The sequence below is a fragment of the Cyrtonyx montezumae genome, unplaced genomic scaffold (assembly GCF_038088225.1).
Source record: "Cyrtonyx montezumae isolate F1298 unplaced genomic scaffold, pur_monq_1.0 scaffold_3, whole genome shotgun sequence".
NCBI classification, from domain to species: domain Eukaryota; kingdom Metazoa; phylum Chordata; class Aves; order Galliformes; family Odontophoridae; genus Cyrtonyx; species Cyrtonyx montezumae.
The window spans coordinates 160,113,003-160,139,352 of NW_027072034.1; the positions used below are offsets into that span (position 1 = coordinate 160,113,003).

General features: G+C 43.4%; 1 protein-coding gene across 1 annotated transcript in view; it reads left to right on the forward strand.

The window, feature by feature from the left end:
* Positions 1-976: 976 nt before the first annotated feature.
* LOC136053152 (collagen alpha-1(VII) chain-like) overlaps positions 977-26,350 on the forward strand; it is an 87,386-nt gene continuing 62,012 nt past the window's right edge. Inside the window, exons 1-26 of the mRNA XM_065743817.1 lie at positions 977-1,046; positions 3,964-4,144; positions 4,589-4,748; positions 5,311-5,404; positions 6,459-6,632; positions 7,143-7,303; positions 8,386-8,515; positions 9,616-9,732; positions 10,193-10,348; positions 10,818-10,934; positions 12,827-12,973; positions 13,264-13,383; positions 13,856-14,014; positions 14,491-14,619; positions 14,932-15,081; positions 15,998-16,135; positions 16,498-16,644; positions 17,485-17,604; positions 20,599-20,745; positions 20,943-21,137; positions 21,431-21,570; positions 22,811-22,934; positions 24,262-24,405; positions 24,730-24,920; positions 25,948-26,022; positions 26,198-26,278. Coding sequence (XP_065599889.1) covers positions 977-1,046; positions 3,964-4,144; positions 4,589-4,748; positions 5,311-5,404; positions 6,459-6,632; positions 7,143-7,303; positions 8,386-8,515; positions 9,616-9,732; positions 10,193-10,348; positions 10,818-10,934; positions 12,827-12,973; positions 13,264-13,383; positions 13,856-14,014; positions 14,491-14,619; positions 14,932-15,081; positions 15,998-16,135; positions 16,498-16,644; positions 17,485-17,604; positions 20,599-20,745; positions 20,943-21,137; positions 21,431-21,570; positions 22,811-22,934; positions 24,262-24,405; positions 24,730-24,920; positions 25,948-26,022; positions 26,198-26,278 — 3,567 coding nt within the window. The remainder of the gene's footprint in view (positions 1,047-3,963; positions 4,145-4,588; positions 4,749-5,310; positions 5,405-6,458; positions 6,633-7,142; positions 7,304-8,385; positions 8,516-9,615; positions 9,733-10,192; positions 10,349-10,817; positions 10,935-12,826; positions 12,974-13,263; positions 13,384-13,855; positions 14,015-14,490; positions 14,620-14,931; positions 15,082-15,997; positions 16,136-16,497; positions 16,645-17,484; positions 17,605-20,598; positions 20,746-20,942; positions 21,138-21,430; positions 21,571-22,810; positions 22,935-24,261; positions 24,406-24,729; positions 24,921-25,947; positions 26,023-26,197; positions 26,279-26,350) is intronic.

Below are 26,350 nucleotides of genomic sequence, written 5' to 3' on the forward strand. Positions count from 1 at the left end.
GTGCTGTGAACACTTGACCTTCATCTTACATGGGGATTTATTTAGGTTGGACTACCCCACGCTCAGTCTTGTTTTCCAAAAGGGACCAGATCTATAATGCAGTGGGATTTGGAAGCTAAATGTTGTTAGCTGTAAGAAAAATTCCATGTATGGCAAAGAGCTAGATGAAGTCATCAAGCTCATCTCTTCCCCATGTCTGTAATTTCCACCCTGGAAGTAGTCCATGTCTCCCTTTGAAGTCTGCTCAGCTCCAGACATGCAGGTGAGACTCAGAACAGGAGAACAACTCCTTATCGCCCACTAAAAAAAGAATAAAACCCCTTCTGGCAATGCTGCCTCTTCTGTAGTTATTACTTCAGAGAGAGAAGTCACTGCTTTGCCAGGGGAGACTTCTATAGTCCCAGTGAGCTGTCAGCATTCATTTAGGGACTTTGCTGTCTGTGAGCAGTAACCCGAGCTTTCAGCCCTCTTTGGCTGCTCTGTGGTGGTAGGATGGAATTACAGGGATGGGATTTAGGGACTAGAACATTGTTTGCAAAAGAGGCCAATAAAGAGTATGAGTGGTTGATGTCTGCAGTGATGCTCATGGATAGATCTTTGCTCCCCATGTGAATGAGGTAGCAGATGCTTCTCTCTTCTGTTGCAGCAGTAATATTCACCTTCAGGCTTAATTGCTGATGGTCATTACTGCCTGAAGATGGGTGCTGTCAGGGAAAGGTGTTAGGGAAACAAAGCAGAGCTCTCCCCTGCTGCCAGCCTCATCAAATTGATGGAGAAATTTAAGGAATTTAAGGCTGATTTCCTGTCAGTATGAGCCTTGGTAGCTGGAGGAAAGCTTCCCTTGCCACTGCAAGCAGGTAGGAGTATCCCACTTGGATGGCATGTCTTAAAGTCTCTTTTCTTCTGCAGATGAATGAATCCCCAGACTGGGTGCTGACTTCAGGACCTGTGTGGCCTCTTTTCAAGGGAAAAGGAAATGTTGTATGCTCAAATCCTTGCCCTGGCTGTAGCTGTGGCACATTACAGAGCCATGGCTGTACATGAAGGTATGTGGTAAGTGGGTGAATGTGACACCTGGGGGTGATGATGACATATCAAGGAGAAAAAAGCTTTTTCCAAGTAACTGTTTTTGCTGATGTTATTGTGGGGTGTAGCTGTAGTGCAGGTGCCTTTGACCTCTGCATTAGCATTCTCCTTTTTGGTTGGAAGCAGCTGGCCAACACAGATCCCTGAAAGCTGGTACAAGCCACCAACTAGAGGATTTGAGGCAGAGGACCTCAAGTTAGCCTTGAAACCTACTGCTGCTCTTTAGAGTTAAGATGTAGATGCTTCTCTTTGTTGCAAGGGAGTTGAACTTGATGACCTTAATAGTCCCTTCCAACTCAAGCGACTCTATGATAACATTGTCTTACCTCCTCCTTGGCTCCCCATTGCTTGTGCAAACCCACAGCATTTTTGATGAGGAATAACCAGATCCAAAAAACAGGAGGCAAAGGGATCCTGAAGAAGAGCCTCAGACACTTAGTGCATAATCAAGCCCATGTCTCTGTAGCTTCAGGGTCCTGCAGAAAGGGAGTGTCCCTTGCAAGCTCCCAGGAGTACCATGGGGCTGAGTATGAAACAGTGGATCCCTTCTTTTAGAATCCTTCTGCAGGAGCAAGCCCCCAGGCTTTGAAAGTATAAATTCACCTGGAGTAAATTCACTGAATTCAACAAGGAGTTAATGGAAGCTTTGGCATCAAAGACAAAATTAACTTGATTAAGTTCCTGTCCGTCAATTAAGCCAATATACTCAACTATAATGCTATTTAATTTGAAGCTGGGAACAGTGCAATAAATCAATGTTTACAGATGTCTCTGGCAGACCTGTGATTGATGAAACGTGGTAATTTTGAAGGTGCATGGAAAATTTCAAATAAAATCATATTCCCTGGTGATTAATATAGCTGTCTGTGTTGGTATTTTCTCCAGAAGGTACCAATCCAAATATGCTTAACATCACATGTTTCCAGTGACAGCTTCAGATATACCTGATCCAACTAGTGAATGCATTTGGGTTTCATTGCTAAGCCAGCTCCCTCTGGCTGAGTATGTTACAGAATGAGCTAAAGTTGCCCCTTTGTAGAGAATAGGGCACCGTTCTTTTAATCCCATGGATTAAAAGCAGCTCACAGTTGTCTTTCTTCTTGTTTTCCCTGAATGCAAACAACAGTGGGAGGGTTGTGTAGGGTGAGCAAGACTCCCATGAACAAGTCATGGATGGAGGAATCTCTCTGGGGTTTTGGGATGTAGAGGTAGATAGCCCCCTGATATCAACAGCATTCTGAACAAGATTTCAGGTTGGATACAGAGATGGAACTCTTCCAGGAAATTTCAGTACAAGCAGTACCTCAAGCAACCCTAAGAGGTGGGTGATTTGGGGAGAGATTGAGGAAAGTGTTTTCAGTCTTTGTCAGCATTTGTTGGGGCTTTCTTGTGATTACACCCTGTTTGGATACCTTGGAAAGCTGTGAGGAAGCCAAGGATTGCCTTTGCTTTCCCTCACAGTCTTCTGGGATAGAAAGGACATCAAGGTCCAGGCTACGGGAGGGGTTGATCCGAAAATAAGCTCATGGTGATCTGCTATTAATGGCTGAGCTGCCTCCAAGACAACCCTGACATCCCAGCTGAAAGGCACTTACGGAGAAAGGAGAGGAGATCTTAAAAGAGAGCTCTAGAAAGGAAAATTGGAATAATTGTCTGCCATTTTTGTCAGGCGAAAGTGCTTTGCATTTCCAGCTGGGTAAGTTAAACCAAAAAGAGGCAGTCTTTTTTTTTCTTTTTCTGCAGTAAACAGAATTGTTAAGTTGTAAAGAGCTCAGCATCAGGGGGCACAAAGAAAAAATGAAGAAATGAAAAACCCTGAGTAACAAAGAGCTGTGGACAGCTATCTGTTTGTCGCCAGCAAATGCTTCTCTTTTTCTGCTGTGTGGCCAAAGGGATTGATCAAGGACATGTAGAAATGAAGGAGAGTACAAAACCTGGATCTTTCTGATCTCTAAGGGAAACCTGCTCTTAGGAATGGGGTAAAACTCGGGTATATTGCAGAGGATGAGCTAAAATGGGCTTTGCATAGTGAGAGTGTGAGAAAAACCCACCTAACGCTTCTCCCCAGCAAATGCCCCAACCTGGGTGAGTGTGGGTTGGCTCTCCAGCTGAAAGTCAAGGAAGTGGTTGGAGGAAGTCCGAAGCATCAGTGAAACAAAATGAAAAGAATGTGAAGAGGTTGATCCCAGTCCTGCTGAGCAAACCTTCCTCCAGCAGCCAGGACACTCTACTTTTTAGCAGTCCTACAGTAATAACTCAGCATCTATCTGCAACAGAGAGAAATGCCAAAGAAAATAGAAATTTGGAGTTTCCCTATTGAAGTCTTCATTAATTTAAGTATCCCTAAAAGTCACCAGATTTGTATCCATGAAATGTACGTATTGAATGCCTAAAAAAAGTGAAATTAAATTTAAAAAGACTAAACACTGCCTTAATGTTCATTAAACAAATTTCCCCATACACCTGTCCCTTCCCTGCCAGATGTCATTGGTTAGTTCCAGCTCGTACAGAAAAAACACTCAAATTGTTTGTTCTTTGCAAATGACATTTTTCTGTGCTCAGGGCTGCTGGCAGTTTAGCAAGAGGAGTGCATTGCAGATATGAATGCATTGGGTGTCCCAGGCTCTCTACCTGCCAGTCTAGAAAACCTGGATCTTTTAGGACTGGAAAAGTTTGGGTGGCCCTACGGTTGCATTGGGGTGGCTTACAGTGTCTCTGGGGACCCTGATGACAAGATGACCAGTGTCTTTCTGAGCTGTAACATCTCAGGGGTTCACATAAAGGATTTCTTTCCTGGCTGCCTCATTGCATGGTGTGAGGACATAGAATTTCCCAAGTCCAACTCATGAGATGGGCTTTCCTGGCCTTTTTCTTCAGTGTGCAGGACAGCAGAGCTGGCCGATGTCCTGTTCCTCGTGGGGCATACCCAAGGTGAAGGGAGAGAGAGCTCCCAGCAGCTCAAGGACTTCATCAGCAGCATGGCTCGCTCCTTTGAGAATGTGGTGATGGGCAAAGGAGGCATCCGGCTGGCAGTGGCACTCTATGGAGGGAAACCAAGGTGGGTCAGTGTATCCCCTAGCACCAGGACACGGGTTTCTATAGCCCTACAGCTCTAGACGGGGACAGTTTTTGTTAACAAACTTATTTCTCTTCATGAAAGAGCTCTTGCTACTTGGTTGAACCATTGCAAGAACAATGCAAGAGTTCAAGCTCTAACAACACCACCAGAACATAGAGGCATTTGGCCATGGGAAACTTCCTGGGTAGGGAGGGTAGCATTTAATGCAGCCATGAGAAATTCCCTGCTCTCCAATTTTGTATACTGTTTTAAGATAGAAGCCTCTGTGATTCCTCTGACCATTGTGAAGAGGATTGTGACTACCTATGAGCCTTGTGCGATCATTTAAGTATCAACATCACTGTTGGTCATTATCGTTAACAGTCCATCTTTGCCATAATGACATTTTCTTGCCCTGTATTCACCCATATTTCTCACTCCCAGGATGAGTATTGGACTGACAGATTATGTGACCATCCAAGAAATACTGGTGGCAATTCAGGAGATTTCAATCAAAGGCAGCAGCTTGAAAGTCGGGTCTGCCCTGGCATTTGCAGCTCACGCTATGTCTCACCCAGCCACACTACGAGAGGATGCAGCAAAGGTAAGCAGACTTCTGCAACCATTGCTCAGGTGTAACCCTTAGTAGGGATCAGACTTCTAATTTTTCACCCACAGCCACAAATGAGGCAGTTGGATTGTATTCATCTCATCTGTTTTTTGGCTTTTGAGATTCTTCATTTAAGAGCTCATTCAGCATGAGATCTGAGATTGAAAGAGAGGCCAGCCCAGATTTTCAAAGGACTGACTCACCTTATGGAAATGTTCACTTTTCCCAATGGCTTGCAGAAAGTTTGCTGAGTCTGGGTGCCATTTAGCTCCAGGCTGTGGCTGAGACATTTTCTTCCCACCAGATACTGCTATCTATGTGCCAATGAAAAGGGTGAAGATGAGTTCTTCTTTAAGAGTTACTCTCATGGATGTGTAGAGGTGAATTCTCTCTCTACCATCTGTGTTCTCCTTCCTTCCTAACTCATGTTTTCTGCTTTCATGTGGGCTAAATCTCAACTGAGATCCAGTTGTTAGTTTGGAAATCCTGCAGCTGACTATTTGAACTCCTCACATTGTGCTTTCTCATTCTCTGGCTCCGATTCCCATTCTTTTAGGTAGTTGTTTTGATCACGAGTGGGAAATCCAGTGACTTGGTTGAAGACAAAGCCCAAGTCCTGCAGAATGCAGGAGTGACCGTGTTTGCTGTAGGTATGTATAGACACAGAATCATAGAATTGTTGTAAGAGTTGGAAGGAACCTTTCAGGGTCTTCTAGTCTCCTAAAATGAACACGGACATCTACAGCCAGAATATAGACATGCTAAGCTACCAAATACTGTGTGCACAAACATACAACCTACGCACCAGGGAAGGCTGCAGATGTTTAACAGCACCCACCTCCAAATAGTGCACCCATCTCCCAGCACAGACACTAGCAACTACTTCATGAACAGGAAAGTCACATCTGTGCTGTGCTTGGATATTTTTTGTTGTTGTCAATTGCTGATTTATTCAGTAGATATCTGCGGTTTTGCATCTGTCAAAACAACTTGCAAATTCAGGAGGAGTTCAATAAATGGTTCCATTAAAGTCAAAATGTTTTGATGTGGCATTTTCAAAAATGAAATGTTTTTTACTTCTGAAGGTTTCTCTTAATGGGGTGTAAATTCTGACATTAGCTATGTTAGATTGTCCATCAGAATAGTTCCATGGGCAAGGAATATTTTTTTTCCAAGGGCCATTACAGCCATTTATTACAAGTCAAACCTTTCTCTTTACCAGGCAGTTTGGAGAGAAAGAAGAATTGGTGGTGTTCTACTATGGAGAGCAGCTAGGTTAATTCGGACCAATGCAAGCACAAAATTATGGTTGATTTTTTTATATTCAGACAATAGAAAACATACAAAAAAAAAATCACACTGCCTCCTTTAAGTCTCTTTGTCTGTCAGAAGGGTGGAAATGCCTCTGTATTTAATGGGGAGAATGAGGGCATATCCTACCCTCCTCCCTTTCACTGTCCATGCAAAGCATCCCATTAGTGGCCAGGTCCCCTTGGGCAATCTCTGACATGCCTCTGAAAGAAAACTTGGCTTCTTTTCCCTTGTGCAAGAGGCCTCACCTGCTCCACCACCCCCCACCCAGATTTTGGCTCCATTCCTTTCCAGTACATTTGTCCCATTCATTCTTCAAAGACTTTTACTAATGCTTGACCTATTCCACTGCAAATCTCTGGGGTCCTCCTTTCTCTTTTTTAATTCCTATAGGAATTAAGGATGCTGACAAGCATGAACTGAACAAAATAGCTTCAGATCCCAAAGCAGAGCATGTGATTTATGTGGATGACTTCCACCTGCTCCACAGTGTGGCCCCCAAACTCTCGCGAAGGCTCTGTTTCACTGCCTCAGAACCTCCACAGCCCATCAAGCAGCCTGGGCAAGGTTTGTTGGAGTTCTCCTTTCATCCTGCCCCAAGTAGCCACTTCCTAGTCCATAGATGTGCCAACCATGCCATGGAGATGGGTCTCCCATATTTCCATTCATCTCAAGAGAACTCTACGGGTTGGCTGACCCTGGAGGAACAACCAACTCAATGGAGCATCTACTGTTCAAGAGCAGTGGTCCTATGTATTCTGCTTGCATCTGCATTACCATAATTAGTCTCAGGTTGAATATTAGGAAAAATTGCTTCTCCAGAAGAGTGGTAATACATTGGAACAGGCTGCCCAGAGCGGTGATGGAGTCATGGTCTCTTGAGGCATTCAAGAAACATGGAGATGTGGCAATGAAGGCGTGGTTTAGTGGATATAGTGATGATGAGTTGATGGTTGGAGTAGATGATCTTAGAGGTTTTTTAAACCTATGGTGACTCCCTCAGTGAAAGACCTGCATGCATCCACCACCGGTGCCATCATGGTCCAAACAAAAGGCCTTTCTTATTTTCTTTTGCAGCTGAGAAGATCATTGGCCCCCGGGATCTGCATGTCAGTGAGCACAGCCACAGTTCACTGAGGTTCACATGGATGCCAGCTACAGGGAGGGTGATGGGGTACCGTGTTGATGTGCATCCCTTATTGCCTTCAGGACAACAAGCTCTGGAGGAACAGAAACAGGTAGATTTACATTCCTGTCGTGCAGAGCCCCAGTGGTGCTCACAGTAGAGATTAATCCTCTCCTGAGGTTTTTGATGGCACAGCCTAGTTGGGAGATGGCATTATGTCACTCAGTCATCCAGGTCGTAGCCAAGTGAATCCTAAAAGCTGAAACTGCTTGCTCGAAGTGAAGGTCTATAGAGAGACCACCAGATATGCAGGTGTGTCAATTATTTGTGCATGATGGCATTGCTGTTCTTGTGAGATGGATTTTATGAGGAACTGAGGTGAGGAAGGAAGAAAGGAAGAAGGATATGGCACAAGATGTCACCGACTCTGTCGGGATTTATAAGAACAGATCAATGGGAATTACTCCTTTCTTTCCTCACCTGTGTGACATGACCTCTCAAATAAATCCATAGCAACTCCTGTTCCTCTTGCTGCCTTGGTAAGATTTCTGTATGTTTTTGTTTTGCCATGTCTTTGTGAGAAGGATGATGCCACGTGCCAGCTCACTCTGGGACAGCTTGGCCATAGAACAAAGTAGGACTGAAGGATAGAAAATGAATGCCTAAAAGCTTTCATTTCTAATAATAGAACAAACCTATGAAAGCATAAAATATTAAAGTTAAGATTATTAATTGTATTAATTATTCAGATTGCATTTAACAAGAATGATCATCCTTGAGTGCTTCAGAATCTCATAAGAACATTGTAAAAACACAGAAGTTATGTTTATTTCTATTGCCCTCGGGCTATATTGAAATTTCCCTATATGAGCTTCAAAGAAACTCTCTTTGTCAAAAATGGTGGGTATTCCTCCATTTTCTTTAAGGTGGGGATTGGGAAACACCCTCACCATTGTGAATGTTCTTATTTTCATGGAGTTTCTACCCTGCAGGATCCAACTTTGGCATTGTCCTGTGTCAGTGACATGTCCCTTGTGAACCTAGGTATCTTTCAAGGATTGAAATGCACTGATCCTGATCATGGAAGCACTTTGCACTAGAGGAGAAGCCTTGTGCTCCTAACCTGCTGTAAATGTGGGAATTCTTCTACCTTCTCAGAGGTGTGATGATGCCCCTTGTCCCCCTGTGTGACAGATTTTGGTGGATGGTGACAAATGCACTGTGCTGGTGACTGATCTGAAACCCAACACTAAGTACATCTTCACAGTGAGAGCCATCTATACAGATGCCCTTGGGGAGTCAGCAGCTGTCAAGGGGAAAACGAGTGAGTGTCTCTTCTGAAACCATCCCATATTCTTCTTCACGTGAGCTCAGGAAAAGAAACCACTCCAGAGCTGGACATCAAAGGATTGAGGTTTATAGGAGTAGGAGAAACATCTCTACAGATGTTCTTGCTGTAGGGTGAAGCACCATGAGCAGGTGCCCCAGGTAGTGAACTCTGTCCCATGAAATAGTCTGGACATCTGGATTGCAATCTGCCTTGCCACATTCCTTTGCTGTCATATTGCTGGCTGTAACAGTGAGGTTTTTAGAAACAAAAAAGTAAATTCACTCTTCATCAAGCTCTAGAGTGCAAGACACTGGGTCAGATGTGATAAATTGAACAAGTTTTGACCCAGAAGTCTCTCCACTACTTTCAGAAGCTTTAAGGGAGTACAGTAGTAGTATTTCTCTCTCTGTTTTGCATGAAGAACCAAGTCTACTTTGCCCAGGGGGTTTTGAAAAGAATGATTCCCTTTTCCTTTTCTTCTATTTCTTCTCCCCATCCCTGCAATGTCTCAATTGTTTGTCTTCTTGAGGGAAGATCTCTGACAGGATGAATAAATAAAGAGCCTCAATAAGGTTGACTCATATGTACTTGCCACAAATAAGATGGAATGGCTCTATGGGTTGAAATAAAGTCATTTGATCTCTTCTCTTATTATCCTCAACGTGAAGGCAGAGGCAGAAGCTATAAATCTGCCTGCCATGGCTGGCTGGATCAAAATGGGCTCCTCTTTGTAAGAGTCACATCCATAGGCACAAGTAACGTTTGATTCATGTGCTCTTGCTCAGTCTCCCTGAAACTACTTCAGAGTTTTCTCTGCACAGGAGACAGTGCCCTGTGGGTAGATACTTCCCAATTTCCAACGTCATTCAAAGAGAAAGCCCCCAGGCACTCTGTCATGAAGGTTTTCTGCTCATTTTTCAAGTGGACAAGGGTGTGATCAAGGGGAAAGTTTACTTTTGAGGATATGGCTGAAAAAATAGGGAGAAATGTTGCTGCTCACTGTTATATCTGTTTTTGAAGTCAAAAGCTTTTCCAGGTGTCCTTGATGTGGCACTCTATTTAAGTACTGTTCCATCAATTTTTGTACTCCATAGCACCAGTGCCTCCAGTCACTAATTTCCGTGTGATAGAGGAAGGACTTTTTAGCTTGAAGGTTGCTTGGACTCCTCCCCTGGGCAAGCTGGAAGGCTACAAAGTCTACATCCCTGGAGGTGAGTTTGCTTTCCTTGTATCTTCCTTTGAAAAGTGACCTGAGGGCAGGAAAAATGCCTTTTCATCCAACAAAAGAGTGATGTCGCTCCAGAATAAAGCCACGATAGCTTCTTCCAGACAGTATAGTTCCTCTAGAATGGTGGACAAGAGTTTTTTGAAGGAAGAGATGGGGATGATACTGTGGATGCATTGTACTATTTGCGCTACCACCTTGGATATTTTTCACGCTTGCTTTGGTGTGGATGCAGGATAAGTTCAAGCCTTTGGTAGAGTCAGCACTCACCTCTCTGTGACCTGCAGGGCTGAGGACAGCACAGGTACATCAAGTCTTAACTACAGACCTGAGGCTTAGCAAAATTTCATAGGTCAAGGCATGCTCTTGCTGTGTCTTGAGTACACGGGATGTAGACTTTAGGCACTGGGAAGGCTTCACTATCACTGTTCTCCTTGTTTTTTCAGCCAACAGACCAGGAATGACCTACGAGTGGGTTCTGCAGGGTGACGTCTCCTCCCATGTCCTAGATAACTTGCTGGAGGATAGAGAGTACAGCATCAGCATCTATGCAGTGTACCCCCAGGGTCCAAGCCAGCCCGTGACTGCTGTGGGGAGAACATGTAAGAGGTTTGACTCCTTGATCCTTCTTGCCTTGGGCACTGCATTCTTCATACCTTTTGCTGTTGATAAGCACCTCACTGTTGGGCACGGCAACTACATGTGCATCAAAAGAGGCATTCAGTAGGTCATTCCTAAGTCCATTCTTGAGCCATGCTCTTCCCTCACCACATGCATGGATGTGGTCACCCTTGAACACCACCACTCTGCTCTGGAGGAAAGGAGGGAGATCTGTTATGAGCTGCAGAAAGCAAGTAATGTCAGGGCCCGTGAAGGATCAGTCCTGAAAGGCAGTGGCCACAGGTTTGGGTTTTTTCATCACTATTTTTACAAGACACCTTCATCCTTCCAGGCAAGTAGAGCCCTTGGAAATCCCTCTTCTCTTGAGAGATGGCAGTACAAGAAGAGTGGCCGACAAAGTCCTCTGGTGGTCAGTATATGCTTTGAAAGATTTGTTCCCTGTCCTTCCAGTGAAGCTCCTGCCTGTGAAGAGCATCTTGCTGCAGAATGAGACCACTGATACACTCCAGGCATGGTGGAGCCCTGTCCGGGGAGCAACAGGCTACAGGCTCACCTGGATGTCAGCAGGTAGAAGCACGGGAGTGGGATGTAGGCACTGGTTATCAGGGAGCTGGATGTGCTGATAAATTCTCTGCTGGGCACACAACAATAATCTGAAAGGGCTAGCTATAGGTGTTCCTGTTCATGGCAGGGCAGTTGGACTAGATGACCTTTTAAGATCCCTTGCAACTCTTCTATGATCCAAGTTCTTGGGTCTGCACCAAGACCTGTCTGCAAGCATCGCATAATGCACCCTCTTTCACAGACAGATTTTGGTATTGGAAGACAGATCTGCATTTGCAGTTGGAGCCTATCCATGCCCTGAACCCAAACACAGTTTCATTGCTGATGTGGGGGAGCAGGAGTTAGAAATTCAGGCTTGATGGCATATTTTGGCCTTGGGAGATGGATGTTTCTACAGCTCAGAGATGAGATGGGTGTCAGAACACCTGGACTCCATCATAAGCTTTTTAAAAAAACAGCATTCCTTTCTATGGCTTATTAAATAAGAAGAGATCTCCCACTGGGGAGAGGGGGATTAATTGGAAAACAGCTCTGATGGTCATCAGAAGGGAAAAATCTTTCCAGGGAAGGTATAACACTGCTGGCATTGCTTTGTAATGAATGATTCTCTAAAAAAGAAATCCAAGCACACCCCCAAACTCAGCCCTTTATGCAGACTTTGATTTACATGCCAGGTTGAGAACAATCAGCTTTTCACTTCTTCTCAAGGGGAATGAGCAAGATGTGCTCAGCCAAAGTGTGATCACATCACTTCTGCACTGAGTTTATTGTATCTGAGCAGTTCTTTCACTCAATACCAGCTTATCCCAAATCCAGGGGTAACAAAAATCCCACCATCACTGTTGTTCTCTCACACTCCATCCATCCCAGGGTCATGCATTACAGTGGTGCTGGGATCAACGCTGTCCGTCCCCGTTCAGCAATCCCAGGTGCTGGAAGATGTTGATTTTTTCTTCTTTGACAAAGAATAGACAAGAATAAACCAATTCCTGATACTGTCCGTGATGTATGGGTTGGGAGAGGGGGATGGGGCACAGGGTGCTGATGAAAGCAGAAAATGGGGACATGGCACCCTCCAGTGACCAAACTGGAAATGGCATCCCCCGTTTACTCCTCCCTCAGTCCCAACGTGCTGCCAGCATCACACTGCTTCTCCGAAAACATGCTGCAATTGTCAGGGATTCGGTATTAACTCTTCTCTGTTCATGCCTACCTCTAGAGTGATGCTGAGAAGTTCTGCCGAGAGGATTCTAGCCTGTAGCAGAGATACAAAAATGACACTATCATGGAGAAAATGTCTTTTGTGGCATTAGTTGTCTCCCATGTTCAGCTGGGAAGGAAGGATGGCTCCAGCACCATAAGCACCAAGGGCTGGGCAGAGTGTGGACCCTGCTAGAGGACTGCTCAGTGCCCCATATACATTCATTTGGAACAAGCAGCCCAGGGAAGGGATGAAGTCACCATCTCTTGAGTTGTTCAAGAAAAGGATAGATGTAGTATTGAGGGACATGGTTTAGTGGACATGGTAGGGATGAGTGTGCAGTTGGACTTGATCTGAGTGATCTTTTCCAACCATAATGATGCTATGCTTTTTCTACCTGATTTCTTTGACCTGAAAAGCCCATAACCACCTTGATCTGTTGTTGATTGTTGATTACTGGGTGATGTGGGTTATTTACACCCATATATGCATCATCTACTCAACAAAGACTTGTACTTGTGCCCTGTCCCTGCTGTCTTTGGTTTCAGGACCTTACGGTCACAAGTGCAAGCTAGGAGGACAAATGCCATTCAATCTCATGCTACCATGTCATCCTCAAGTGATCATTTGCAGGACCCAGATGCGTGGCCCTCCTTGGCCGGACCCATTTATCAAATATCATTTCTATCTGCAGATGGCAGCATTCAGGACGTGAACCTCAGCAGCACCTACAGCTACTACATGATCCAGGCACTGCAGCCTGGCACAGAATATGTTGTCACCATCAACCCCATATTTGGAGATGTTGAGGGGCCAGTGGTGAGCAGAAAAGCAACCACAGGTGAGTAAACAGCAGAGGAAGTCCAAGAGGACACAGATTGGGGTGAATCTCTTCTGACAACACCAAGTTGGTGTCATTTGTGGTCACCATCTAGCCTATTATCTGAGCAGTTCTGGAGGTGTAACCTGGGGACATCGTTTGATGGATGTGGTGGCGATGAGTCGATGGTTGGAGGTCTTTTCCAACCTCAGTGATTCTATTCTATTCAATTCTACTCTAATAGCAGCTTTCTGGGGGGTCACTTAGGAGCTATGGGGGCCTTGACCTGAACAGGCATACCTTTCTTGCAGTGGCTTCAAGCACTGTGCATATGCTGAATGTGAGTGAGATATCCACCAATGGTGCTGTGGTCTCCTGGGACTCGGTTGCTGGGGCCACTGGGTACCGAGTGGCTTGGGGTCCTACACCAGGTAAGATCCCACTGTCCTCCAGCCTGCATCATCCATACCTCCTCCTGTATCACAGGAGATAAGACTCTGGGATCCTCAGGAATGATGGACATAGGAACAAGTCCAGCTCATTAATTGGTGTGAGCCGAGTCATCTCAGCAGTGCAAGGTCTCTGTGACTTCCTAGGGAGCTGGGAAGAGGCAGAGAATACATGGGAGCATCCAGTTGTCCACACTGTTAGTTGGGGCATGTGTGTGAGAGCTGGTTTGGTTCTTTTGGGTCCTTTTGGTGAGTTTTGTTCCTTCGGTTCCTTTGATCATTCAAATTCCTTTATAAACGATCAAAGGAAAATTCTCTTGTTCCAACAAACACAAGTGTCCTACAACACATCTTCAGCTGGGGAAAACATGGTGCCTGCTCTAGTATACAACAAAGCTACTCCCCAGATTCTAGTCTTTATCCTCTTCTATTTCATTTTCTCTCTTTTGCAAAGAATTCTTTGGGAGAGACCGACCTCAGCAGCTGGCCCTCAACAAGTCAATCACAACCTACCAGCTCCACAACCTGATCCATGACACCGAGTACGTGATTTCCCTCTATGTGCTCTTTGGCTCAGTGGAAGGACCGGGGATCACAACCTCAGCCAGGACATGTGAGTATGGACAGAGTGTTCAAGTAACTACCATGGCATGCATCCCTTGGGTGGGTGGTTCAACCTGATGTATGCTTACTGAAGGAAGAGATACTGGCCTGAGCCTCGTGTTGAAGGGTGGATATAGGCAAACACTCATATTCAGCACCCATGGGAGCTCCAGATGGATGTTTTAGTCCTGCAGATAGAATCCCATAGCTGCCTGAACCCTCATGCTGCCTCTTTGGGATTCACAGACATGCTCCTACCCAAAGCTAGAACAAAACAATTGCCTTGGTTCTAAAAGCAGTAGGATGTACATGCAAGGCCTTAGAGTGTGCAGATCAGTGTCTTTCCAGGTGAGAACAATGAGGCACCGGGGATAAGCAAGGATGGCACTTCTAAACATTTTCTGATTTTGACTTTACTATACTGCCAACCTGGAGCCCTTTGGGGCAGCAATCAGGGCACTGTCTAATGCCAACTTAATCTTGCAGCTCCTCTTGGCTACATAGCCAATTTCAAGGTGACATCCTACACCAGTTCAAGCCTATCTCTGGCATGGAGCACCACATTGGCTGCCACCAAATTCAAAGTCACCTGGAGACCTGTGGGAGCCAGCAATGGTGAGCAGAAAAAGGGTGTGCATATGTATTCCTATCAAAGACCCATGCCATTGACCATGGTCATGGAAGGTATCTTTCTAAAGTCCTGATCCACTGCCTGGAGCAGGAAAGAGATCTCACTGCTAAGAAACAAGGTCTTCAGCCAGCACCTATTGCTGATAGATCTTTCCCTCTTTGTGTCCATGGTCTTCTATTGATGAAGTTAACCCCCAAAGCTCTGGAACTGCAGTACAGCAAGGAATGGCTTTTTCCTTTGAAGGGGATTCCACCAGCCTTGCTGGAGAGCTACAAGAAGCATCCTTTATTTTACAGAAAAGCAGGTTGCCAAGACTCAGTACCTGGGCAGTAAGTTGTTGGCTCACCGGATTGATCACCTGCTGCCTGACACCCTGTACAAAGTCAGCATTAGGGCTGTCTTCAGCAAGACTGAGGGTCCAGAGGTGACTCTTACTCACCGCACAGGTATGTCCTTATGGAACAGCCCTCTATGTTGGGACATGGGCTGGATTCATGGGTTTTTGCTTCTTTCAGTGTATTTATCAGAACCCATAGTGTTTGAACATGACTCTGAATGATCTACCCCCTTATTCTTCTCCTCACATCCCTGTGTTGTGCAACCAGAGTTTGATTCTAGCAATGAAATAAATGGATGAGATCCCTCAATTTAACTGCACAGTACTCTGCTCTGTGGATTCTTTAGCAAACGCAGCCTGGTATCCCTGGATAGAGTCATAGAATCATTGAGGTTGGGAAGGACCTCTGAGATCATCTAGTCCAACCATGAAGTCATCATCACCATGCCTACCAATCATGTCCCTACGCAACAAAACTGCACATTTCTTGAACACCTGCAGGGACAGTGACCCAACATCTTCCCTGGGTGGCCTGATCCCATGCTTGAGGAAATCTTTCCTAATATCCAACCTGAACCTCCCCTCTTGCCTTTTCTTCCAAAATACAGTCAACAACTAGGTTGTTATAATTCATATCAGAATAAATTCTGATTTTTTATTCAGTGTCATGACTTTGAACAACAAACACTTCATTACTTCTGACATCTGCCCCAGTTTTGGGTGGAATAGAGTTAATTTTCTTCCCAGTAGTTTGTCTGATGCTGTGTTTTGGATTTAAGATGAGAACAACTTTGGTAGTACACCAGTCTTTTTCAGTTGTTGCTGAGCAGTGCTTACACCAAGTCAAAGACTTTTCAGATTTTCACACTCTCCTGCCAGCAAGGAGCTGGGAGGGGACAGAGCCAGGACAACTGACCCAAACTTGCCAAAGGGACATCCTGTATCATATGTAATCATTAAATTTCCCCTCATTTCTTTCTTAACTGCCCTTAGCGCATGAATTTTTACACTTTACTATTTTGCAGCATCTCTTGCAGACTCCAGCCCCATCCAGACCATCCAAGATCTGAGGATTACCAACACTACTGTAAATAGTTTGAAGTTGTCTTGGAGAAGGCTTCTAGGAGCAACTCACTATAAGATATCCTGGGTTCCGTTCAGTGGTAAGCATCCTGCTCCCTTAGGTGCAGTGTGAGAATAAAGATCACCAGAAAAGAGAAACTTAACTCAGATCCTTTTCCCTCAGATCATCAGGGTGAATGGGGGCTATAATATCTCCAGGGACATGTTGAAGGCCTGAGACTTGGCCATGTTTTCATCTGTAATCTAGAGATGAGCTGGATTTAGAAGTAGTTGGAGAAGCCAGGGAAGTTATTCCCTTCCAGCATATGATGGCAGAACAGGGAGGAAAATGGCTCTAACAATAATAATTAATAGAAATCACCCTGCTCTTTCTATGTAATATTGTGGAATCATTTATTTGTTTATCTGTTTATTTATTTTGTGATGCCACTGCAACTGTTAGGTGGCTTGAAAACCTCGCAGTTAGTTGGAGCAGAGAGCATCTCATTCACCATCCCCAGACTGAAGGAGAGCACAAACTACACCATTGGTGTGTCTGCAGTGATTGGAGGACAGGAGGGAAAACCCACACTCCTCACAGGCAAAACTTGTGAGTATGGATACCATTGAGTTGGGGAATAACTTCACCAGGGCAATGCCAGGGGATGTGATAGGAAATGGGATTGGGTATGGAGAAATATCGTTGGGCAACATTGATGCAAAATATCTTTACCATTTTCAGCAGATAAAGGTAAAAGTCATTCATGAGCATATGGCATCATGTAACATGACTGATGCTACAGAACAGGGAGATTTGGAGATCCAGGGGTGGAGAAGATCAGATGTGTGGAGCAGTCATGGAGGCTTCAAGGAGTAATAGTGTTTGACACAAGTAAACATAATAGTTAATTTCCCAGTTAATTTCTTAATTTCCCACCCCAACTTCTAAAACTTAATGATTAGTTGGGAGAAACATCCAACATCCAGGCTGAAGATTTGACAATTATTTGCTAAAATTATGCCAGTTCTCATTAGCTAAGGATCTAATCTCTTCAGTTTTCTGGAAAACCCTTCAACTCCTTCATCTCATCATAAACTTGATAACATGTTAACATGATTTAGGAACATGATTTAGTGGGTAATATTGATGGTAGGTGTAAAATTGGACTAGATAATCACAGGTTTTTTCCAACGTTAATGATTCCACGATTCCATGATATCTAAGGAGGCAGAATCACAGAATCAGAGAATCACCAAGATTGGTGGAGGTCTCTGAAACACATCACAGACTAAGAGGTGTTCCCTGGCATACCCCTTATTTCACCCTGGCATAGATATAGTGGGCATAGTGGTGATGGGTTTTCAGTTGGACTTGATGATCTTAGCACTCTTTCCAATATTAATGATTCTATGATAAGCTTGCTTTCTTTTTCTTCTTCTTTTCCAACAGTGGATTTACCCAAAGTGACTGAGTTCATTGTGCAGGAAGCTGCAGAGACCAGTGTTCTGCTGACTTGGGCAGCTGTTCCTGGAGTATCCTCGTACCTACTGACATGGCACTTGTCCTCAGGTAATATTTGTGTGGTTGGGAAAGGAAGGATGGGTTGTAATTTGGACCTATCTGGTGTGAGGTGCCCTATCTAAAAGGATTTGAGGATGGAGTGTGGACAAGTGTGGCTTGTCTTGTGGTCTATTCAATTCAGTACTTGGTCTTAGAGGCAGCTGATGCAGCAGAAGATGCAAGTGGCAGGTAATATAGGAGAAATTTCTTTCCACTGACAGATTTAATTGACATCCAGAGGGCCCTAGACAGGCACAAGCAGTGTGCCCAAGTGAACCTCATGAAGTTTAACAAAGCCGAGTTCGAGGTTTTGCACCCAGGTCATGGCAACCCCCCACTGTCAATACAAACAATGGGATGATACTGCAGATGTCCCTGTCCATTGTAGGGAAGTTGGACTAGACAAACTTTAAAAAACCTTCCAACTCAAACAATTCTATGATTCTAAGTGTCTGCCAATTCATTCCAGTGCCATGGCTTTTGTCTTCAAATGCTAATCTGTTTGATCAGGATTAAATGATGTTGTCACTGATGGCGCCACTGCTGTAACTTCTCAGCATATCTGGATGGGAGAACAGAGGGATTGACCCCACAGGATTCCATACATCATATGCTACCTCAACTTCATTTGGGTGGAAAATAGGGCAAAAAAAAAGATGATTGGCTCACTGGTGGGGTTCACAAGATAACCCACGTGACCACTGTAAAATCCTCAGAGAAAGAAAAAGAAGTGAAAACTATTTAGAGAAGAAAAACAGCCTGTTTGTTAGCAATATCAGTTTCTTCTTCTGGAGTCTCTGCTTGTCCTGAGAGTCATAGAATCATTAAGGTCGTATCATCTAGTTTATCCATCAGCCCATCCCCAACTTTCCCACTAACTACATCCCTCAGTGCCACATGTCCATATCTCCTGAACACTTCCAGGGACAGTAACTCCATCATTTCCCTGGGCAGACTGTTAACTGCCTCACCATTATTTCTGAGAAGAAATTTTTCCTAATACCCAACCTGTGCTTTCCCTGGTGCAACTTCAGACCATTAGGAATAGTTGCAGTTAACCAAAAAGTGGTTGGTTTTGTTTTCCATATAGCCTTAATTCCTTTCTGATTAAAGGTTTTCCTATACAGTAAAGAGCTTTCCTGATTGTTGCTCATAATTCTTAGTGCGTATTTGTTTTGCTTTTTTTCCCCAATTGGTTTGGCCCTAATGGGTTTGCCTTTTTAAAGAACCATGTTTGTTATTTTTTCAGGAGTAGGATTAAACCTCTTTCAATATAGCAAGTTTCCTGTCATTGCTTCAGCCACTAAATTTTTTTTTTGCTAGGAATCAGTTAATCTTCACAAGTCAATAAAGAAAACAGATCTGACAAAATTCCCTTGTGCTCCCTGCAGTGCTTTATGAGTTACCAGGTCATCAACTTTAATTTTTTTTTAATTCTGAGGATGTTTTAGTATTGGCAGCCTAAGGCTTGCAGCATATGTCACTCAGGATGAAGTCTCCTGTGATAACATCATTTTTTTTCCTCTACATATTATGGATAAGTGATTAGGGAACAGAATGTTCAGCTCTCTAGGGTGATTTAAGTGATCTAATGTAACTGTTCCTCTCCTGTGCTATGCTGTTAAAATATCGATCTGTAAGTATTCAAAAATCATTGGTTTCAGAGTTGTCAGGGGCTCAGAAATGGATAATACCACATCTGACAGTCCCACTGTGCCCTCATTCGATCAACCCTTCTGAAATAGGTTTATAATTATTGATTTAACATCACAATCCCATGAATCTTGACGCTGATTTTCAATAGTACCAATGAGATTAAATTTATGCTCATGAGTAATTCAAATTTCTCTTGTTTAATTATCTAAGTATAAGAAGACAATTAAGAACTTTGTCTTTTTTTCCTCCTGGTGCCTTGATTAATTTTCTTCTCAGCAACTTGGTTTTTTTTTTCTAAATGAATGCTTATTCATTACTCATTTCCCTCTCCCCCTAGTTGGGCTCATTTAATGCCCTCCTCCCTACCTGCCTACTCTAACAATCCTGCCCTGTAAGAGGTTGGATCTCCTCCATTCAGCTGGATGTCATCACAGGTGTAAATCTCCATCTCTGGTGCTACTTAAAACAAACTGCATTCACCTTGTTGGGACTCCATCCATATCTGGTCTTCCTGCCCTATCTGACAGGAGGAAATTTGGAGAGATTCAGACAGATGTTATAGAATCATAGACTCATTAATACTGGAAAAGATCACCATTAACTCTTCACCATGTTGCCTTCCTTTCTCTTCTTTCTCCCATCTCTTGAATGTTCTTGTAACACCAAAGCCTTGAGATTCACATCTATTCAATCAGTATGTGGAAGCTTATTTAATCTTGTATTCATTCTTTGAAAACTGATCAGAAAAACCACCGTCCTTCTCCAGTGCTTGTAGACCTCTTCTGCCATAAGCTTGCCAGCCTTGTGCCATGCATCCTACCCTGGGTATGATCAAGGTACTTCCTACCTCTGTCTACTACCAAATTCTGCTTGTTCCAGAGTGTGGTAACCTTACACTTTCTCATTATGTGAAAAACCCATTGCATGAAACAAAGGGTTTTAGTGCTAGATAGTGACACAGCTAAAGTGTAAATATAATTTAATGTAAACGAAACAGGTTATTTACAATGATTTGATTTACTCTCCTAGAAACTAACCGTTTTTCTTTTAAAGGAAAATGTTATTTCAGAATGAAAAGGTATAAAATTCATTTCAAACACTGTCAAAACTCATCATTCAGCATTTCCAAAATAAGACACTTTTAAAAGATGTCAAAACATTGTTATGACATTTTCACAGATTTTTCCCATCACTTTAAACTAAAACTATCTCTTTTATGCAACCACATTTCTCAAGTTAAGCTTATTTGATTTCTCAGCAAGCTTTTTATTCATTAACAAAAATAATCCTGTTTCTTTACACACCAGCCTTTGCAAACTATCATGAATGTTTCTTCCTCTCTTTCAGCTTCTGATCTTTCCCTGGAAGTGCTATCAGCAGCAATGAGGTCATACCGAGTGACAGGACTGAGTTCTGAAGAGGAATATTCATTTTCCATAAGACCAGTATTTGGAGATAGAGAGGGACCAGAGACAACACTCATTGGGCAAACAGGTATGAAGGCAGGAAGATTACATTGTAGTTTCTTCTAGGTAACTGCTATTGAGGTCGTTTTCTTGTTGTTGCTTTCTAAACTTCTGTTGCTTTGCAAGGTATTAACGTCACAACTAAGATGGCAGTGATGGGTTGATCAATGGACTAGATGATCTTAGCAGCCTTTCCAACCTTAATGATTCTATGTTGTCTGACAGCTGGACCTCACAGGGTTTCACCTCCACCAGCCTCTCCCATGACTTCTACAAAATTGGATACAATGAGATCCTCATCTCCAAGCAATGTGAGGACCGCTCCTCTTCCATTAGCCACCACTACATTACCACCAGCCCTAGAAATGCTACTGCCAGCTGCCACAGCTTCTGCACCACTGACAGCTCTCCCTGGGCCAAGTGAGTGTGTATCTATGTATGATTTCAGGATACAAGTGGGTCAAACCACCAGGAATGATGGTTTTCTCCGATCTCAGTCTTCATTCAATACATAGTGAGCATGGATAGTGTTGGGGAAATGGAAGACACTAACTGTATATGATGTGATTATGCTCACAGTACCATCCTCTGGGGTGAAGGTGCTTACTCACCAACAATTGGCATCACAGAATATACTTGAGCTGGCATTAGTTTAATTGTTCTGAACACTCTGGGGCTTCACAACTTACAGAGATTCTCTCTTCTCTCTGCAGTTTGTGGCAAGTTCAAAGCAGACATTGGGTTCCTGGTGGATGAGTCCTCGAGTATTGGCTGGAGTAATTTCAACAAAGTGAAGGATTTCATCTTCCGGATCATTTCCTATTTCCCTAAGATTGGGCCTGAAGGGACACAGGCAAGCATTTGTTATTCTGTTTCCTGAAGGTGATGTCTGTCCAAGTGTTTACCCATTGCTCACCTCTGCAATGACAGCAGTCTGATAACTCAGTTTGAGGTTCGTAGAGGTTAAACATTTTGATTAAACATGCATCTAACAAAGACCGGAACAAAAGTCTTCTAAATCTCAGCCTGAATCCCTACTCATTTGGAGATATTCCCATTAGTTGATTATATTTCCAGGACCAAGTCATTAGGAATAAAGCAAATCCCAGACCTATTGAAATGCTGTCTTCTTTATGGAGCCTAATGATGTATCAGCCTTTGGGTGCCTTTCTAGGATCCTATTTCTTCCCACATCTAGACCACTTATGAGAGGAAATCTAGATTCTCAATCCATTATATGAAACTTCTCAAGGCCAAAATGCAGCCCACAGTATTAAAATATGATCCAGCAAAGGCAATGGGAGGACTTTACAGATATTTTATTTGGGGTCTTTTGTGATTAATTAATGTTACATGTGAACTAGCCCTTTGAAATGAGGACCTATGCGGCTTTCAGTTGAAAAGGAAATGGGAAGCTTCTTCCGCCCTTTCCTTGTAAGTAGCCTTGAAGGCATGTGATCAATTTACCCTAGGTTAAATAATTCTGGGGAGGTGAAGGCACCTCAGTTTAGGCTGATATCATATGAACTGAGCTCTCTTTGCTGTCAACGGAGATTGAAGATTTGATACAGGAGGTATGGGCACTGTTATGGGAGATGCTGCTCCCACTCAGCCATGAGCTGCCAGAACTGTATTTCTCATCAGCTCTGTGCTGTATCTACCAGCCTGTGCCAAAATTTATGGTGCCCTACAGTTACAAAATAGTACCTTGCCCATGCTTAAGCATCTGAATTGTACCCTATGAGTTGTCTGTGAGCCTGATGTTTTTATGCCTTTTTTTAAAATCTGTGAGAAATACAGACTAAAAGAATACCACTTCTCTTACAGTGCAACTGGTTGTATTATCTAGCTCAAGGAGACTTATTGAGTGATCAGTGAATCATAGAATCATTTGAGTTGGAAGGGACCTTAATTAAGGGACTTTTCCCCGCACTGAACAGGGACATGTTCAGCTAAATAAGGTTGCTCAGGGCCTGGTCCAGACTGACCTCAGATATCTCCAAGTGATAGCACCTTTGCTGTGCTCCTGATCCCTCCACATCTCTTAGCCTTTTGTTTTTGTTTTTGTTTGTTTGTTTGTTTGTTTTAATCAGGTTGCTGTTGTGCAGTATAGTGAGGAGCCCAGAACAGCCTTCCACTTCAACCAGCATCAGAGCCGCAATGGTGCTCTAAAGGCTGTCAAGGAGCTGAGCTATGCTGGAGGCAACACAAAAACGGGTGCGTATGTGCGAGTCTATACTCGTTGGGTAGCTCATCTGGGCCAAGACAGAGGGTAGAGGTCTGAGAAGCTGTCTGAATGTTTTGAACCAATTTACCTGGTCAGAAAGTTACAGTCTAAAGTTATGTAAAATTGGAGAGCAAAGAACTATATGTGGTTTTATTCCCAGGGATGGTCTATCTGGCAAGTCTGGTGTCCTTTATTCATGTCCTAGTTTTACTGCTGGGTTTCTCTTCATTGTTTTATAACCTTGAGGGAGATTTTTATACCTGGCTTGGAGACCTAGCCCATAAACATTAGATAGGGATGGCAGAAGCTGAAGCATCCTTATTACCCTCTCCATGCACATTTTAATCAGCAAACTCCAATGGTTATTGCTTTGTTACCCTAACAACAAAACAATGTACCTAGTCTTATTTTCATGATGTGTCATCACATAAAAGTCCTATGTTTCCTCCTGTTGTACAAATAACACAGCCCTTCATCAGCTCAGTCTCTCAGAAATTCAGAAACTTGTCTTATATTGTCAAAACCTCAGACAAGACCTTCTACCTACACATTCCCATCAGGATGACAGGGTATACCTACTTCCCCAAAAGTACAGAAGCAGTAATATTAAATTGAAAGTAATTTGTTTTAACTTTTTTAAATGACCCACCTAAATGTCTTCTAGTCAGCCAACATAAAGGACTTGAGGAATTTGAAAAAATAATGCATAAAGCAACTTGCATAAAGCAACTTGAGGAACCCACATATTTTAAAGACGTGTAAACCTCATCCTGGCTCTGTGGTATTGGTCAGGAATAAAGAGAGCTGGTCAGAATACAATAATTTGAATGGGACTGGCTAGGAAAAGTGGGTGTGAAACTGCAAATTCTTAAGTCTTAAATTTCCTTGTCTCTATTTTTTGTGTGTGTGTGTGTGTGTGATTTGTGTCAATTGAGGCATTTTACCTCTCTTAGGAGTCTTTCCATTTTGGGGCTTCTTACCCATTTCAGCTTGAGCGAGAGCTCTTTAGGAAATTTTCCTAAGGAAATTTGGAAATGAGAATTCTGTGATATTTTTCTTTTATCCTAACATGTATGGAAAATGCTTCATATCTCCCAAATGTATCTTTCCTTTTCCAAAACTATCCACAGAATTCAACCTCAGTGGTATCAGCCAGTCTGATCTACTGCTGTCTTCCCTTGAAAGACATTGCCCCACGTTAAGGATCACTTATGGGGCCACACTGAATACCCTCTTCCCTCTGTGCATGGAATGAGAACCCACCTGAAGACCTAACACTTCCGTAGATTTAATTTGTGCCTCTCCATGTTTGCCCAGGTCGTGGTATAGCCTTTATGCTAAAGGAGTTATTTCAGCCTTCCAGAGGGATGAGACCAGAGTTCCCTCATGTGCTGATGCTTGTGACTGATGGACGATCCCAGGATGATGTGCTGCCACCTGCCAGAGCAGCCCATGCTTTGGGTAAGAATTGCCCTGTTGTGTTTCCCTAAGGCCTTGGTTCTCCTCCATGTACAGCCAGAGGCTGATTTTCCAGAGGGTTATGTGAATTGTCCATTTCAAGTGCATCATTGGCTTTCTTCACTTCTTCATCCTTTCTTCTTTCTGTTCCTGGCTTGGGTGCCTTTGTGTTGCTGTAACTCACACACACTGCTGTCAGTGAATTCTCTAACAGCTAGTGGAGCACCTGATCCCATCAGTGGCTGTTAACAGCACGGCTGTAATGAAGGGTTTGGAAATTCTGATCTTAGGCATTTTTGCTTCTGTTGAGAGAGTGATGTGTTTCAGGAATCCGCATCATTGCTGTGGGTGTCTCAGAAGCTGACCCTGTTGAGCTCAACAACATTTTACTGCAGCAGAACCTCCAGAACATTTTCTATGTGAGCACATTCGATGAGTTCCCCCAGATCCTCCGAGAGTTAATAGAAGTCATTTGTTCTGACCTGCAGCCCTCAGGGGCCCAGCTGCCATCTGGGGAGGTGAGCCGCTTCACAGACCTTTGAATAAAAGACAAATTATCTGGCATAGGTCATGCACAAACCTAAGAAAAGTTTTAAAGAAAGGAAGTAATAGATCTAGAATACTGGGCCCAATCCTGACTTCACCCACTGTCCAGTCCTGGACATAGAATCATGGAATCATTGAGGTTGGAAAAGACCACTGAGATCATCTAGTCCAATTGTCATCCCATGAGATAATCTAGTTCAATCATCAACCATCAACCATCAACCCATCAACGTGAAGAACAAAACCTTTGAAATCAAGGCAGTAGAACGGGGGAAGCCAGAACAGAGCTTCAAAAGTTTTGTCACATACACCCACTGCGGGGGCAAAGTATTTCAGTGTATTATAAATATATTGCCCTCTTCTAACTCTGATCGATGGATCTTTGGTAAGGAGGTGCAGGAAGAGTTATCTCCAACAGTAATATAGCTGTTTCAGTGCGATAGGTTGGTGCCATGAAAGCACAGCGACCTCTTGAGGCATGTTAAGCATTGATATGTGATGTCTGACCCCAAAACCTAGAGGAACACTCGTCTAACCCAAACTCCATGCTGTAGGTTGCCAGACATGAAGCTGACAAGCAATTGCCATTTGATGACGCAGACGACAAGGTACACCTCCCTGATCCATCGCCAGCGGAGCCAGACATCCAGAAAGGAGTGGAGGCCTGTGGTCCCTGGTGTCTAAAGGTGAGAAATTGTTCACCAATTCAAAGGAATATAAATAATGTATAGAATCATAACATCTTCTAGGTTGGAGAAGACCTTCAAGATCACTATGTTCAACCACCAACCTGATCTACTGAGTCCCATCACTAGGGTATATCCCTTAGTGAGGATATGAACCTATTCATCATAGTAGAACTTATTCCTTGCTTCAGCTTTGTAAGACAAGGGGTGTGCTAACCTGTATTTTGTGGTTGCTCTGGTTAGGGTGTATTTGCCATCCTTTGTTGAATGATTATCTATGGATAATTTCTTCCATTTTCCTTTTCCTTTCAAGAACTTCAGAGGCTCATCAGCTCTTGGAGGCTATGACCCATATGGGCTTACTATGAAGGGACAGAAAGGAGAAAAGGTGAGTCCATTTTCATCTGCTTGGTTAATTAATATACAATTAAATGAGTAAAATGATTAGTAACAACAAGGAGATCTTCAAATTTTTTTTTGTATGTTGGTGTTTTGATATACATTGCTTTATGCAGGCTTTTAAATTTAAATAATTTGCAGACTATTATCTTTCATACATTTAGGGTCTACCTGGGAAGGATGGCATTCCTGGACTGCCAGGCAGACCAGGGCGAACAGGTCCTCCTGGTCCTCCTGGACTCATGGTATGTGTTTGCTTTAACAAACTCTATAAGAGTGACATTTGATGGAGAAGTTGAGCATGGCTATCAGTTCTC